This window comes from Propithecus coquereli, unplaced genomic scaffold, assembly GCF_000956105.1.
Source record: "Propithecus coquereli isolate 6110/MARCELLA unplaced genomic scaffold, Pcoq_1.0 Scaffold953, whole genome shotgun sequence".
Lineage (NCBI taxonomy): Eukaryota > Metazoa > Chordata > Mammalia > Primates > Indriidae > Propithecus > Propithecus coquereli.
This window is the reverse complement of record NW_012155874.1, coordinates 12,297-27,369: the sequence shown is the minus strand read 5'-3', so window position 1 is coordinate 27,369 and position 15,073 is coordinate 12,297. Positions and strand designations below refer to the sequence as shown.

Below are 15,073 nucleotides of genomic sequence, written 5' to 3'. Positions count from 1 at the left end.
AGTAGCTGGGACTACAGGCATGCGCCACCATGCCCGGCTAATTTTTTTTTTTTCTATATATTTTTAGCAAAGATTTCTTAAATACAGAAAGCAACACCCATAAAAAGAAAATTTGATAAATTAGACTTCTTCAGAATTCAAAAAGTACTCATTCTAATACAGTTAGGAAAATGAGTAATAAGCAAGCTATACTGGAGGAAAATATATATAAGTCATATCTGACAAAGGACTGTATCTCCAGAGTATATAAAGAACATCTCAATTATAAAAAGACAAACCACCCACTTAAAAACGGTCAAATATTTTCACAGATACTTCACCAAAGAAGTTATCATGAAAAGCCAATAAGCACATGAAAAAATGCTGATCATTAGTCATTGGGGAAATTCAAATTAAAACCAAAATGAAATATCTTTACACACCCAGCAGAATGGCTAAAAATTACAAAGACTGACAACACCAAATGTTGGTGAAAGTTTAGAGCAACTGGAATTAATACATCAGTGATAGATGTATAAAAATGCTGTAAGTCACTTTGGGAAGCAATTTATTGTTTTCTTTGTTTTCTTTCCTTTTCTTGTGGTAGAACTTACGTAACGTAAAATATAGCATCTTAGATCATGTGTTGTTTTCCTTCATTCTCTTAATGTGATATATTACATTGATTTTCATATGCAGAACCATTCTTGGATTCCAGGAATAAATTCCACGTGGTCATTAATCCGTTAATATGCTGCTGAATTTGGTTTGCTATCATTTTGTTGAGGATTTTTGCATCACTATTCAGAAGGAATATTGGTCTATAGTTTCTTGTGGTGTCTTTATCTTTTAGGATAATGCTGACATCATAGGAAGTGTTCCCTCCTCCGATTTTTTGAAAGAATATGAGAGTGGTTGGCATTAATTCCTCTCTAAATGTTTGGTAAACTTCACCATTGAAGCCATCTATGTAGTCCTGCACTTTTCTTTGTTGGAAGGTTTTTGATTACTGATTCAGTCTCCTTGTTAATCATAGCTCTATTCAGATTCTCCATTCATGATTCAGTCCTGGTAGATTGTATGTTTCCAGGAATTTGTCCATTGTGTAGGCATACAATTGTTCATGGTACTTCTTTTTCCATCCTTTCACTTTCAACTTACATGTGTCCTGAGATCTAATGTGAGTCTCTCATAGACAGAATGTAGTTGGATCACATGCTTTTTATCCATTCTGCCAGTCTGTGCCTTTTAATTGGTGAGTTTAATACATTGACATTTAAGATAATTGCTGACGAGAGAGAGGACTTACTTTTTTGCCTTTTGTTGTTTTCCGTATGTCTTGCAGTTTTTTTGTCTCTCATTTCCTCCATTATTGCCTGCCTTTGTGCTTATTTGATATTTTGTAATGACACATTTTGATTCCCTTTGTTTTCCTTTGTGAATATTCTATAGATATTTTCTTTGTGTACACCATAGAGATTACATATATGGCATCTTAAAGTTATAACAATTTGTATATGCAACTAATGTTAAGTTGGAATCAATTTAAAACAAACTCCTATGCAGCTCTATCACCCCAGTCCACTTTGTTATTGATGTCATATATTTTTGTTTTTCTTCTAAATTCTGTAGAAAATTAAAAGGAGAGTTACAATCAAAATTATAATAATGCTTTTTCTATTTTCCCATATATTAGGCTTGACCAGAAATCTTCGTATGACTTCAAGTCACTGTCTAGCTTTCATTTCAAGCTAAAGGACTCCCTTTGGCATTTCTTGTAGGCCAGGTCTAATGGTAATGAACTCCTTCAGCTTATATTTATCTAAGAATGTCTTAATTTCCCCCTCATTTTTATTTGTTTTTGTAGAGATAAAGTCTTACTGCATTGCCCAGGATGGTCTTAAACTCCCTTCCTCAAGCGATCCTCTTGCCTCAGCCTCCCAAAGCGCTGGAATTACAGTCATGAGCTACCGTGCTTAGCCCACCCTCTTTTTTGAAGGACAGTTTGCCAGATTCAGAATTTTCAGTTGACAGGTGTTTTTTTTTCTTTTAGCACTTTATTATTTCATGGCCTTTAAGGTTTCTGCTGAGAAATCATTGTGTGATCTTACTATCTCTTGTGTGTGATGGGTCACTTTTCTCTTGCTGCTTTCAAGATGCCCCCTGTGTTTTGACTATTTGGTTATAATGTGTCTCGGTATTGCTCTTTGGGTTTAGCCTACTTGGAGTTTGTAGATTCATGTCTTTCTTCAAATTATGGCAGTTTTCGGCCATTATTTTTTCAAATAATCTTTCCCTTTCTCCCTCTCAGGACTCACAATATGTATAAAGTCCATTAGGCTCTGTTTACTTTCTCATTTCAGATGTCCTGTTTTCAAGTTTGCTAATTCTTCTGTCTATTCAAATCTGAAGTTGAACCCTTCTAGTGAAGTTTTCAATTCATTTCTTGTATTTTTAGGCTTTGGAATTTCTGTTCAGTTACTTTTTATAATTCCTGTCTCTGTTGCTATTCTCATTGTGTACATCTGTCATTTTCCTGATTTCCTTTAGTAAGCCCAGTGTCTGTACTTCTTTAGAGACAGTTTCTGCCATTATATTTTCTTCCTTTGAACGGGCCATGTTTTCTAGTTTCTTTGTATGTTTGTAATTTTCGTTGAAAATTGGGCATTTGAAAAAACAGCTACCCTCCCAGTCTTTGCAGACCGGCGCTGAGCTTTGGGGTTAGCCTGACATGAAATCACGTCTTCTCGGGTCTTTTCTGAGCATGCCTGGGCCTGCATGTGACCTTCTTAACTCTCCTGTATACACAGCTGCTCTGCAGGGTCTTGGACGCTCTGTTCTATGTCTCTGCCCGTATCTTTCCCCCGACTGTCTGCACGTTAGTCATCCCCCCGCAGCTGTGCCACGTCGTAGTCATGCTTTTCCGTGTGGGAAGCCGAGTTAGACATGTTAGAATGGTGACCTAGATGAGGGCATGGGCCACAGCGGACCTCAGTAGAGAGAACTGGAGACCTGGAGACCTGGGGACTTGTCACATTGGGCCAAAGAGGAGAAATCTGAGCACGACGGCTTTCACTGACCTTGAACCAGCCAGCTGCTTCCACCTGGCTAGGGGGGGCAGGTCCTGAGAGCAGCACGCGCAGAAAAGCCTCCAATCCAGGAATGACTGAGCCTCTACTGTGGCTGCCTGGAGAGCCGGTTCAGCGTGACCAGGAAAGTACCCACCCTGGGGCTCTCCCCGCACACCATGGCACAGACTCACGTAGGGGGTGGGGCTGCCAGCCTGTGGCCAACAGCAGGGCCTTCACCAGCCGACAGAGGCGCAGGCCAAGCCAGGGCTCCTCACTCCTCTTACCAGAGCACGTGAATCCTGGCTTCCACGCCTCCTGGAGTCTGCTTCTGGCCTGCAGGCACAGGGCTCTTACTGGCTTTTGCCCAGCCCCACAGTCAGCACAGGCCTCTTTCTTGGCACCTGTCCCCAGCACCATCAACACTGCACCTCTGAGCAGTGTGCGAGCTACAGTCCCATCCCAGGAAAACCTCCAGAGGTTTACCTGCTGTCCTCAAGTGGAGAGATCCCAGGAGAAAGCTGGAGAGAGTCATCGTCACCGCCAGGAATAAGGTCTGCACAGGGCAGAGTGGCCATAACTGCCAACCGGTCCCAGGAGCGGCTCCGGCTCCGGCTCCAGCCAGAGCAGGCTGAGTCCCTACAGCCCCTTGGGCAGTTGCCAGGCCTCAGCTGAGGACAAGCAGGATAGAAGAGGAATGGCACAGAGGAGGGATCCTGGTTTGGCCTCATGAACATTTTCTGGGGTTGGGCAGGCAGCCCTGAGAGAGGGTTTTCTTTTGGTCTTGCTAAACACCGGAACTCTTGTCCCAGTGTCGGCCACTCACAAGTTATGTCTTTTACTCTCAGAATAGCGCTTCTGCCTCCCCCAAATGGCCAACAGAGCTCTCCCTGGCCTCGCTCCACACGGCCACTGCTCCTTGCTAAGAGCTTTCACATGCCCCCATTCCCAGACCCTCCGGAGGACACTGCGTCCATCGGGAAGTTGTTCTGCCTCAGCTTCTCCCATAGAACCAACACCTGCACCCATGCTGGCTTCCTTAAGTCATTCACTCTGTTCTTCTTCTGTGTACACAGCCACTCTTCCTCATCCTCTTCACCGTACCTGGCCCCAGGGGAGAGCGTGCAGCACGGCAGCCACCGTCTCCTCACCTGGCCCGCACACGTGCTGGGGTCCTACCTAAAAGGCCCAGATCTCACCCCCAGCTCCCTCCCAGGGTACTTGACCTTGTGCTCGCCCTGTCGTCTTGCCCCACTGTCTGACCGTGGCTCCCAGCGCTGGCTGCCACGGGGGTCTCACAGTGACTCTAGTCGCCTACGCTCAGTCCCCGAGTAACGCTCTTCCACTCCCCAGCCGCCCTGGGGGCCTCACCTCACCCTTTTCTCCAGGACCCGTGGGCAAAAGTGAAACCTTAGACATCCCGATATCTTTCAAGATAAACTTGCCTTTTCCCCCAGGGTCCTAATTGTCTTAATTATGTTTTCAGTTTTTGGAAGTCTCTCTGGAATCCTGAAGATGTTCTGGAAGAGTTTGACTAAAGTGCACAAAAATTCTTCAACTTCAGCTTTTTTTTTTTTTTTAAACTCCAGGATCTCAAGGGTGTTTACAAGCTTTTCAAATAAAATAAATCCAGCCATAGGTGAAAAGCAGCCATCAGGCTCTTCTCTGTGACGCAGGGGCTGTTTCTCGAATACTGCTGTGACCTGGTGTGGGGCACTCCCGGCTTTTCCTGCGTGAGAGGACAGCTGGACCGTGATGGGAATGAGAAAGAAAAGAAACTTCTCTGGGGAATTCGAGCACCCTTTATTATCAGGCCCAGAGAGGCATTTAAATGTGACAGCAGCCACGTCTCACCCCCCCGTGAACTAAGTAAGCTATATGGACTCTTAAATGTTGCCACCAGTAGCCATAAATTAGCCTAACAGTGCTGTGTGCTGGATACGTAATCCATACCTTGTAATCCAATAAGATACAGCCAATCACTAATGTCATTTCTATAAACCAATAAAATTCCTGATGAACAGCTTTTATAATGATAACCTCTTCTTTATTCTCTGGAACATTTCCCAGGGTTTCCCAGGAAGCTGTCCTTAACCTTGGCCCAAATAAACCTTCTGTATTAATTTTGCCTCAGTTTCTTTCTTTAGGTTGACAGAAGCAACAGAGGCTAACCACACATACTCTTTGGGATCTTACCTGAGGAGCTTGGAGCCTTCCAGATGTTGAAAACATTGTCTGGGTGGGGTGTCCTCAGGCCCCCCAGCATGACATGGAGCCGTCTCCACTCTGAGAACAGCTTGGTCTCTGGCAGCAGATCTGGTTTGCGTGGCCAGTGCTGCCATCGGCTCCTCGTCACCAGCCCAGTCCAGGCGGGGCAGAGCCAGGTGCAAGGGCTTGTGACTGTGACCTTTTCTGCCTTGCAGACGGATGAGGAGAAGCAGCAGGACTTGCCTGTGGTGATGCCGGTGTTCGACAGAAACAGCTGCAGCATCCCCAGATCCCAGATCTCTTTCATTGACTACTTCATCACAGACATGTTCGATGCTTGGGACGGTAAGAAGTCTTACAGCATGTTTTCTTTTAAAGAACAGGGAACTGCATATTAGATAGCAGATAGTACACTGGACTCTAGAATATGATTTGGGGCTTAGACTTTCAAGAGGAAGAGAAGAAATGAGGGCCCGAGAGCCAGGTGTTCTTTGTGCGTTTCCTCGTTAACCGGCCCCCGGGTGCCAGCATCTTCCCACCTGTTTTACAGATGAGGGAATTGAACTTGGGATGCCATCGCTAGCAGCAAAAGGGCGAGGGTTCAAAACCAATAGCACTGACTCCAAAACCCAGTGTTTCTACGCAAGCCCTTTGCCACCTACTGCCCCCAGCTTCTCCGGGGCCTCACTCTGTGCCAGACCAGAGGGCGCTAGTGTCCCTCACTGATGCACGTCACTCTACTCTCACCTTCCGGTGGGACAGAGGAGCCTGTCAAATAAAAGGTGATGGGAGAAGAGGATCCTGCTACTGCTACCTGGGCATCTTGTGTCCTGCAGGCTGCGGGGACTCGAACTCAGGTCCAGTCAGGAGAGCAGCTCCTGTCTCAGGGGCGTAGGGTGCTCTGAGGTGAGAACAGGGGTGTGTGGCTGGGGAGAATTGAGGCAGTGGAAAGAGCTGTGGCTTTGGGGGCAGACTGCAAGCTCTGTAGCGTACCCCGTCTGGGACCGAGACCAGACTCAGGCCTCTCCAGGCCCCATTTCCTCCACACACAGCTGGGGCAAGGAGATGGTACATGTGAGGCGCAGCGGTGGGAAGTGGGGGAGCACGGAAGAGCCCGTCAGGGTCTGGCCCCGGCCCTACCATAAGGTGTTTCCTGACACCTTAAGCCCAGAGGTGCTGGTTAATGATAATTAGCAGAGTAGCTGCCTTCTGTCGTACTTACCAAAGTTACCAGCTGGACAGGTCGGCCACAGAGGACATGCTGGCATTGAGTACAGGATTTAACTTCAGTAAACCATGTTCATTCAGGTTTCTGGGTATGTTTGCCCAGGTCTTTTTAGCATTATGCAAATGCCTACTTCTTCTGTCCCTCTTCCTTAAAATGCTCTCATTAGAAAGCCTAACCCTGTAAACCGAGGCTGTGAAAGGATGTTGCCTTCCCATCTTTTTCTCCAGCCTTCGTAGACCTGCCTGATCTAATGCAGCATCTTGACAACAACTTCAAATACTGGCAAGGACTGGACGAAATGAAGTTGCGGGGCCTCCGACCACCTCGCGAATAGTGTGGGACACTGTCCAGGGCCCAGACGCTTTGTCCCTCTGATTATTTGGAATTCCAGATGGCAGCCAGAGTTCCTTGGTCCTTTCAGTATTAGGCAGAACTGTCCCCCAGTCTGCAGAGCCTGTGAAAAGCACATGAGGGACATCAGTGAACTTCTGCAGCCACTATCCAATGCCACTGCCACAGAGTGAGACTTGGCCACTGTACCTTGGGCCTGAGCTCTTCAGAAAGGCACACAAGAACCATGGTTTTCATCAGCTTTCTTTAACACATGAGGTCTGGAGAGACCCTGCAAAAGGTATTGATGGATTTCCTGCCAGCAACAGAGAGTATCTTACAAACAGTTTCTCTCAGTTATGTTCAGACTTAAGAACAGCTGATGGCAATCGGATCTTTAGCAATTTTTCCACATCATAGAAGGTGCAATCACTCACTTTGGAACACTACTGAAAGTGACTTCTCTTTTAAAATTGAGTAGCAAATGAAACATAAAAAGAAACTTTGAAGTTGATTATTAATATCAATTGTTAAAATGTTTTATTTATTTTATAAGTTCAATGTTTTCTATGAATTTAAAAATACTTCAAAGCCAAAGCCAACTTCAGATGCCACGACCAAATTTACACAATTCATATTCGTTCAGTATGTGTTACTTGGATACAGACTTATTTTCATAATGCAAATTAAAATATAAAGTGACATTTTTTACTGCACTATAGAAATATTTGTATACGTTGAACCCTCCTGATTGAGGCTGACTGGAAGAAGCTGTGCTGTTGGTGGGTCTTACTCTGCAGAGCTAAAGGACAAGGCTGCTTCCCTGTATAGAACCCAGGGCTCTGAAACTGCTTTAGCCATCTGATCTTTGCAGGTGACTCCCCAAGGTAAAAATTACCCTCTTCTTGGTTTGCAAAGAAAAATTGGAACTTGATACTTTTTCTTCAAGTTTTATAATTGAATTTCCAAAAGTCTGCCTTATTTTATACTTTTTCTATAAAATATTCCCTATAAAAATGAAGAACAAAAATGGAATATTTAATGAATTGACATTTTATAACCAGCCTCTTTTCATCTGCAGTGGGAATCTTTGATTCCAGAAATTTATAAAGGTTCTATATCTTCACATTTTGAATAATCATAATACCATAAAAAATGACACTTGATGACATTTCAAAGTGTCATTTCAAACTTGTATTTTCTTTCCAGATAAAAATGAAATTAAACTATTTGTTTTTAAGACATCATGTGTTGCCTTTTTTTGAGTTTTGCTTTATAACAATATTTAATCTTAATCTTTTTCTCTTAGTAGTTAAATGACTTTTCCAGGGTCACACTGGGCCAGATGAATATGTTGAAAAATCCCCTGAACTAACTTTAATCCACCACCTGGTACCTCTGAATGGGTGTTCAGTGATACCAGGCACCCTGGAGCTGGCAGAGGGGCTCTCAAGGATGGGTCCCTGATCTCTGACACCCATTCAGAGATGTCAGGACACCTAGAAGGCCACAGGGCACGCCCTTCAGGGGATCTTTATCTAAGGAAACAGAGGCTGCTTTTTCCTATGTGAAGATATTTGACGTAAGATGATAGTTGTGTCCTGAGCTGGAAAGAAAGCTCTGTCCTTTCCACCAGGTACCAAGAAAGAAAAGGAAATGAACCACCCAAGGAACCCAACCATCTCAAGGTAGAGAGAGCAGCACATGCAACATACAGAATCTGCACCACCAAGAGCTAATAATAATCGAATAATCTGAAAGAGACTTCAAGAAAAGTATGCTTAACATGTTTACAGAGATAAAAGGAGGCCAGGCGCAGTGGCTCACACCTGTAATCCTAGCACTCTGGGAGGCTGAAGTGGGAGGATTTCTTGAGGCCAGGAGTTTGAGATCAGCCTGGGCAAGAGCGAGACCCCATCACTACAAAAAGTAGAAGAATTAGCTGGACACGGTGGCTCGCGCCTGTAGTCCCAGCTACTTGGGAAGCTGAGGCAGGAGGATCGCTTGAGCCCAGGAGTTTGAGGTTGCTGTGAGCTAGGCTGACACCAGGGCACTCTAGCCTAGGCAACAGAGTGAGACCCTGTCTTAATAAAAAATAAATAAATAGATAAAAGAAGCATTATAAACTATAAGGCAAACCAAGATAGTTTAAATAACAGGTAGATTTGAAAAACCATATTAATAGACGTTCTAGATATGAAGAATATAGTCACTGAAACAGAAAACCTCAGTATATAGGTTTAACAGAAGACCAGACATAACTGAAGAGGGAACTAATAAATAGGAAGACAATTAAGCAACTCATTTAGAATATAGCACAGAGATATAAAAGTGGAAAATACGAAAAAAAGTTAAAATGTCAGAGTAGAATAAAATGCTTCAAAATGCGTCTAATTAGGAGGTCTCGGAGAACTGGGGGAGGCAGTATGCAGAGGAAGACTGGGACTCTGTGATTTGACAGACAGACGTCCTCAGAAAGGGCCCACTGAATTCTAAGTGCTGTAATAGAACGAATCCACACAACACAGTGAAACTGTAGAACATTGAGCACAAAGAGAAACTCAAAAGGTGTGAGAAAAGACAGATCACTTACAAAGGAACGAGAGTCAGGCGACCACACTTCTCATCTGCAACAACCAGAAGAAAAAGAAATAACATTTTTCAAAATACTGAAGGAAATTGTCAACCTAGAATTACACACCTAACTAAAGTGTCATTCACGAGTGAAGGTAAAGTAAAGGTGAGTTTCAGAAATATGGACAGACTTAATTACCAACTGACCCGTGTCAGGAACTACTGATAGATGCACAACTGTAAAATGAACCCAGCGAGGACAGGTAAGTTGCAGAAATCAATGGGAACAAAGATTGGTAAACACCTGGAAAAAACTAAGTAAGTGTATTGAGTAGGGAAAAAAATAACAATGACATAATCAGGAGTGGAGAAGAGCAGGCAGACAAAACGAGCTATTTGCTTTAGACATTCAACATGGATAAAGTTCAGGGTAATTGTCAAAGGACTAAAAGAACGTAGAACTTAAAATCACTAAAAGGAAAGCAAGGAGAAGAAGTAAAATGTGACTAATGCAACCAATAAAAGACAAATGGAAAAAGAAAACACATGACTTAGAAAGGACAATGGCAGAAATAAGTACAAAAGAAACTTGGAAGATACAAAATCAATTCTAGATTAAAGATCTGTATGTGAAAAAATACTGTTTTGACATTGGAATGTGGAAACCATTCTTAAAATGACACCAAAAGCTTAAAAGAAGTATGTACAAATTAGAAATTCTATATGACAAAAGGTAAAAACATGCCATAGATTTGGAGATGGCCTATAGCATTAACAAAGCATTCACATGTAGAATATATAAAAGATGCCTATAAACGAATAAGGGCAAAAGCAAGATATTTTAAACTCTTCAGATTAACAAAAGTTTTAAAATCTGACCATACCAAGTATTGATGAGGGTATGAGAAAGTGAATTTCTGAACATCAATGGTAGGAATGTGAGCTTGGTACGACCACTTTGGAGAGCAAATTGGAAATGTCTACTAAAGTTCCTCAATTCCACGATTCATTTTTAGATCCTAGAGAAACTTGCAAATGAGCATGTTCAAGAATATTCACCCTAGAATTTTGTTAAAGTGAAAAAGTGGAAACCACCTAAATGTCCTTAGGAGAATGGATAAAGAGATTGTCCAGATAATGGCATATTGTGGCAGACCGTTTCTAAAATGGTTCCCATTGATCCTTCCCCCACCCCACCCGGTATTCACAGTCTTGGGCTGAACCTGGTGTCTTGGAATACGGCAAAAGTGATGGGATGGCACTTCCAAGATTTGGCTACAGAAGGTGTATTAGTTTCCTAGAGCTGCCGTGAGGAATTACCGCACACTGGGTGGCTTAAAACAATGTAAATTTATTCTCTGTTTCCTGGAACCTTAAGTCTGAAATCAAGGTGGCAACAGGGTTGGTTCCTTCTGTAGCCTCTGAGGGAGAAACGAAACCATCCTGTGCCTCACTCTTAGCCCCTGGTTACTGCCAACAGCCCTTGCATTCCTTGGCTGGTAGATGAATCTTTCCAATCCCTGTCTCCAGCTTCACATGGCCTGTCTCCGTCCTCTCCCCTTCTTACAAGGATACCGGTCATGGAATTTATGGCCCACCCTAAATCCAGAATGGTGTCATCTCACAATCCTTAAGTGATTGCAGCTGCAAAGACCCTATTTCCAAATGAGGTCACGTATTGAGGTTTGGGGGGACACTATTCAACCCTTTCCGGTTGTTGCCGGCGGTTTTTTTTTTTTTGTTTGCGTTGTTGAGGCAAGCTGCCTTACTGTGAGTGGCCTGTGGAGAGGCCCACGTGGCAAGGAACTAAGGGCAGCCTGCAGCTCACAGCCAGCAAGGAACCGAGTCCTGCCAGCAACCGCATGAGTGAATTGGAAGCAGATCCTGCCCCAGTCACGTCTAGATGAGACTTCTCCAGCAGACACCTTGATTACAGCCCGCTGGAGAATCTGAGCCACAGTACCAAGCTAAGCCACACCTGAATTCAACTCCTGACCCACAGAAACGGAGATGATAAATGTGTTAAGCCAGTAAGTTTTGAGGTAATTTGTTACACAGCCACAAATAACTAATACAGGAGCTCCATAGCAGTTTAAAAGAATGAAGTTGAGCTACAGATGTTTACTAGGGAAAAGCTTAAGAATAATATTGAATGAAAAGGCAAAGTTGCATTATAACATAATTTGTGTAAATTTTTTGGATAGCCAAAATACAATGTTCATATAAAAATTAATAGTAGGAACATTAAAATATTCACAAAGTTTACAAATACCAAGAATTAGCTTGTGCAATACTGCCTAGCCTTCTGGTATACACACAGAGTGGAAAGCTGAGAGCTTTTCCTCCAAACCCTCTTGTACCTAGGTTTGCATATCTAATTTAGGTTCACCTGTCAGGTGCTTATTTGTCCAAGACTGATTTAGAACTGAGTCATAAGTGGAGAACAGCAAGGTCCATATAGGGGCATCAATTCTGAGTATCAGAAATGGCATTCTAGACCCAGCAGCTGTCATGGTGGCTTCCTCATTGTGGTGGAACCAACAAGGCTCTGGAGCCACAGCAACAACCTTGGCAGCCCAGCTCTGAGGTGCGGTTTAGGGAGACGTTCCAGGAAACCCAGTCAAGATAAATCCCTTTGGCTTAAACTAGCTAGAGGAGTTCTCCAGCCTTCAAGACTGTGACCACGACCAGAAGCGTATGCTCCAGCCTCACCATGGCAGTGACCCACGGAGGCAGGGGAGGACTCAGGTACGAGGGAGACCTTCAGAGGGAACTACCTGTACATTTTTTGTTTTTGAAAGAAAGAAAAGCCACAGCAAAATACATTAAGTCTGGTGGTGAGTATATTGGTTTTTAAAGAAATATATTACTTGCCAGGTGTGGTGGCTCACACTTACACTCCCACCAAGGCCAAGGCAGGAAGATCATTTGAGACCAGGAGTTCAAGACCAGCCTAGGCCGCATCTCTTTACAAAAGAGGGGGCGGAAGGGAGACAGAGAGAGAGAAAGACCCCTTGTCTCTAAAGAAAAAAAATTCATTAAAAAAAAAAATACATTACTTTATGTTGAAATATTTCATAATCTTTAAAAAGTGTGGAGATCATGGCAGCTGGGAGAATATTTTATCCTTAAGTAGAGAAAGTCTTTCCAAGTAGTGCACAAAACAGGGAAGCCATAAGAAAATAGTAAACTCAACAAAAATCAGAATTTTAGGTATCAAATCACAAAAAACAGGGAAATGTAATTCATTTTACAAAAAGTTTCTACAAGATTGATTTCTACAAACTATAAGAAAATGAACTCAATAGAAAAAAAGGAAAATGAACAGAAATTTTGTAGAAAAAGAACTATAAAAGGTTCTTAAAAGTTTATGCTAAACTTCCCTGATAATTGAAATGCAAATAGAACCAATTTGAGATATTTTTCACCTTTAAGGTTAGTGAAAAACAAAGAGTTTGATAACTGTGTTTATAAGGACATGTGAAAACAGACGAGTGTAATTAATACAACCTCTATGGAAGGCACATTTGCCAAATCTATCCAAATCACAAACGTACACGCACTATGATCCAGCAATTCTACTTCCAGAATTTTAGCCTAAAGATTTACTTACCGACGTGGGAAATAATACGTACAAAATTATTTATGGCAGCTCTGCTTATAATAGTAAAAGATTGAAAAAGCGTAAATGTCTATCACTTAAGAAGAAGAATAAATAAATTATGGTGGGCTGGGCGCGGTGGCTCACGCCTGCAATCCTAGCACTCTGGGAGGCCGCGGTGGGAGGATCGCTTGAGGTCAGAAGTTTGAGACCAGCCTCAGCAAGAGTGAGACCCGTCTCTACTAAGAAAGAAATTAGCTGGGCAACTAAAAATAGAAAAAAAAATTAGCCGGGCTTGGTGGCGCACGCCTGTAGTCCCAGCTACTCGGGAGACTGAGGCAGGAGGGTCGCTGGAGTTTGAGATTGCCGTGAGCTAGGATGACGCCACCACACTCCAGCCCTGGCAACGGTGAGACTCTGTCTCAAAAGAAAACTTAATTAATTTGTGGCCACATAGAGGACTACTATGCAGCTATAAAAAAGCATGAGGAGAGACTGTTTTCCAGTTGCACATGTAAGGAACCTGGAAGTCACCACTCCATTCCACCAGCAAGCAGAAAGCTAAGCGTGGCAGGCAGCGCGGCGCGTGCCCGTCGTGCAGCGCTCCGGGAGGCTGAGCTGCAAGGCTCGATCGCTCGGCCCGGGGGTGCGAGACAAGCCTGCGGGAAGAGGACGCCGGCACGCCCGTGGGGCCTGTGCCGCGTTCAGCCCGCGGACGTGACAGAAGCCGGGAGAGGCGAGCGTGGGGAGGCGACGGCCACAGGGCGCAGCCGCCTCCTGTGCTTCCGGGGCCGCACGGAGCAGGGGCAGGGGCCTCCCAGGCTGGGCAGGACAGAGCGGCGACAGCGCTCGGGACTCGCCAGCCCCGGCCGAGCCCCCTCAGAGGACTCGCGTCTTCCACCCGAGAAGGACACCGAAGTCTCAAATAGCCTGGAAAAGGCCCGAGGTTTACACGCTCACCTCGCTTAGCCGAGCCTCAGGAAAGGGTCGGAGAAAAATAGGAAGCGGTTTTGCTCCCCCGTTTCTTCAAAGAAATAACGATGTGGAGGAACTGGCTTGAGTCACAAGGAAGCCTTCCCCCGGGACCGGGACCGGAAACGACGAGGAAAGGAGTTACTAAAGTCGCCAGCTCCCAGCCAGCTCAGGAAGCTGAATAAACTTCTGAACAATCCGTCTCATCCTGCTATAAAAAGAGGAAACGTCCAGAAGCTAGGAACCATCGTGTCATTTAGTTACATGCCCTCTAACTGCGCTTGCAGGGGCTCCAGTCACAAAGAGGCCTGCGCGTCAGAGAACGAGCCCGCAGGCCCTCGCTAAGGGCTCTGCTGAGCGGCAGCGGCGGCGCCTCCAGGAACCGGCGGGAAGCGCAGGGGCTGCGTCTGCGCACGCGCGTCTGAGGAGCCGGCGCCACGAGAGCTTCCCTTGCCAAACGGGCAGGCGCCGCCATGCGGTGCTTTCAGGAGCCGCTTCCCGCTTCACCAAGGCCTGCAACGCCGCCTGCGAGGCCCCGTTCTCGGCCCACGGAAGAGGTCCTGTTTCATCTAGAGAGGGAGGAAACACACGCAGCCTTCAGGAAGCCACGGCGGTAACCTGGAGGCCCAGAACAGCACCGGGGCCTGAGAACAATGCCGGAGGCAGCCGGGGCACGGCCAAGGCCGGTTAGCCTGGCGGTTATGGTTACGCGAATGGACAGTACGCTGTGTGGTTTTTCTAAAAATAGGAGTAATGCTTTAACAATACATCTGAGGATTTGTAGATATTAATAAACTTCCTTCAAGACAGCAAGTTTGGCTCAAATGAGGCATCGGTTTCCGACTTCATGGTTCAGTTCAAGTCACCCCCAAAGTGTCGAGTGACTTGGCCGCGGGCCTGGTCTAACATCCCCGCCCACAGATGGGGAGAAGCCCCGACAGGAAAACTACTTCAGAAGAAAAATATTATTTTCCTTCAAAATGACTCTTCCTTGAGAAGATTAACTTTGGAAAGCTGAAAATTAAAAACATTTTTTTTTTTTTTTTTGAGACAGAGTCTCACTGTGTTGCCCGGGCTAGAGTGAGAGCCGTGGCGTCAGCCTAGCTCGCAGCA

At 44.8% G+C, this 15,073-nt stretch overlaps 1 protein-coding gene across 1 annotated transcript in view; it reads left to right on the top strand.

Moving 5' to 3' along the window:
• Positions 1–8,055, top strand: part of LOC105827044 (high affinity cAMP-specific and IBMX-insensitive 3',5'-cyclic phosphodiesterase 8A-like) — a 122,549-nt gene extending 114,494 nt beyond the window's left edge. Inside the window, 2 exon segments of the mRNA XM_012665077.1 lie at positions 5,471–5,600; positions 6,711–8,055. Coding sequence (XP_012520531.1) covers positions 5,471–5,600; positions 6,711–6,817 — 237 coding nt within the window. The 3' untranslated portion in view covers positions 6,818–8,055.
• The last annotated feature ends 7,018 nt before the right edge of the window (positions 8,056–15,073 follow it).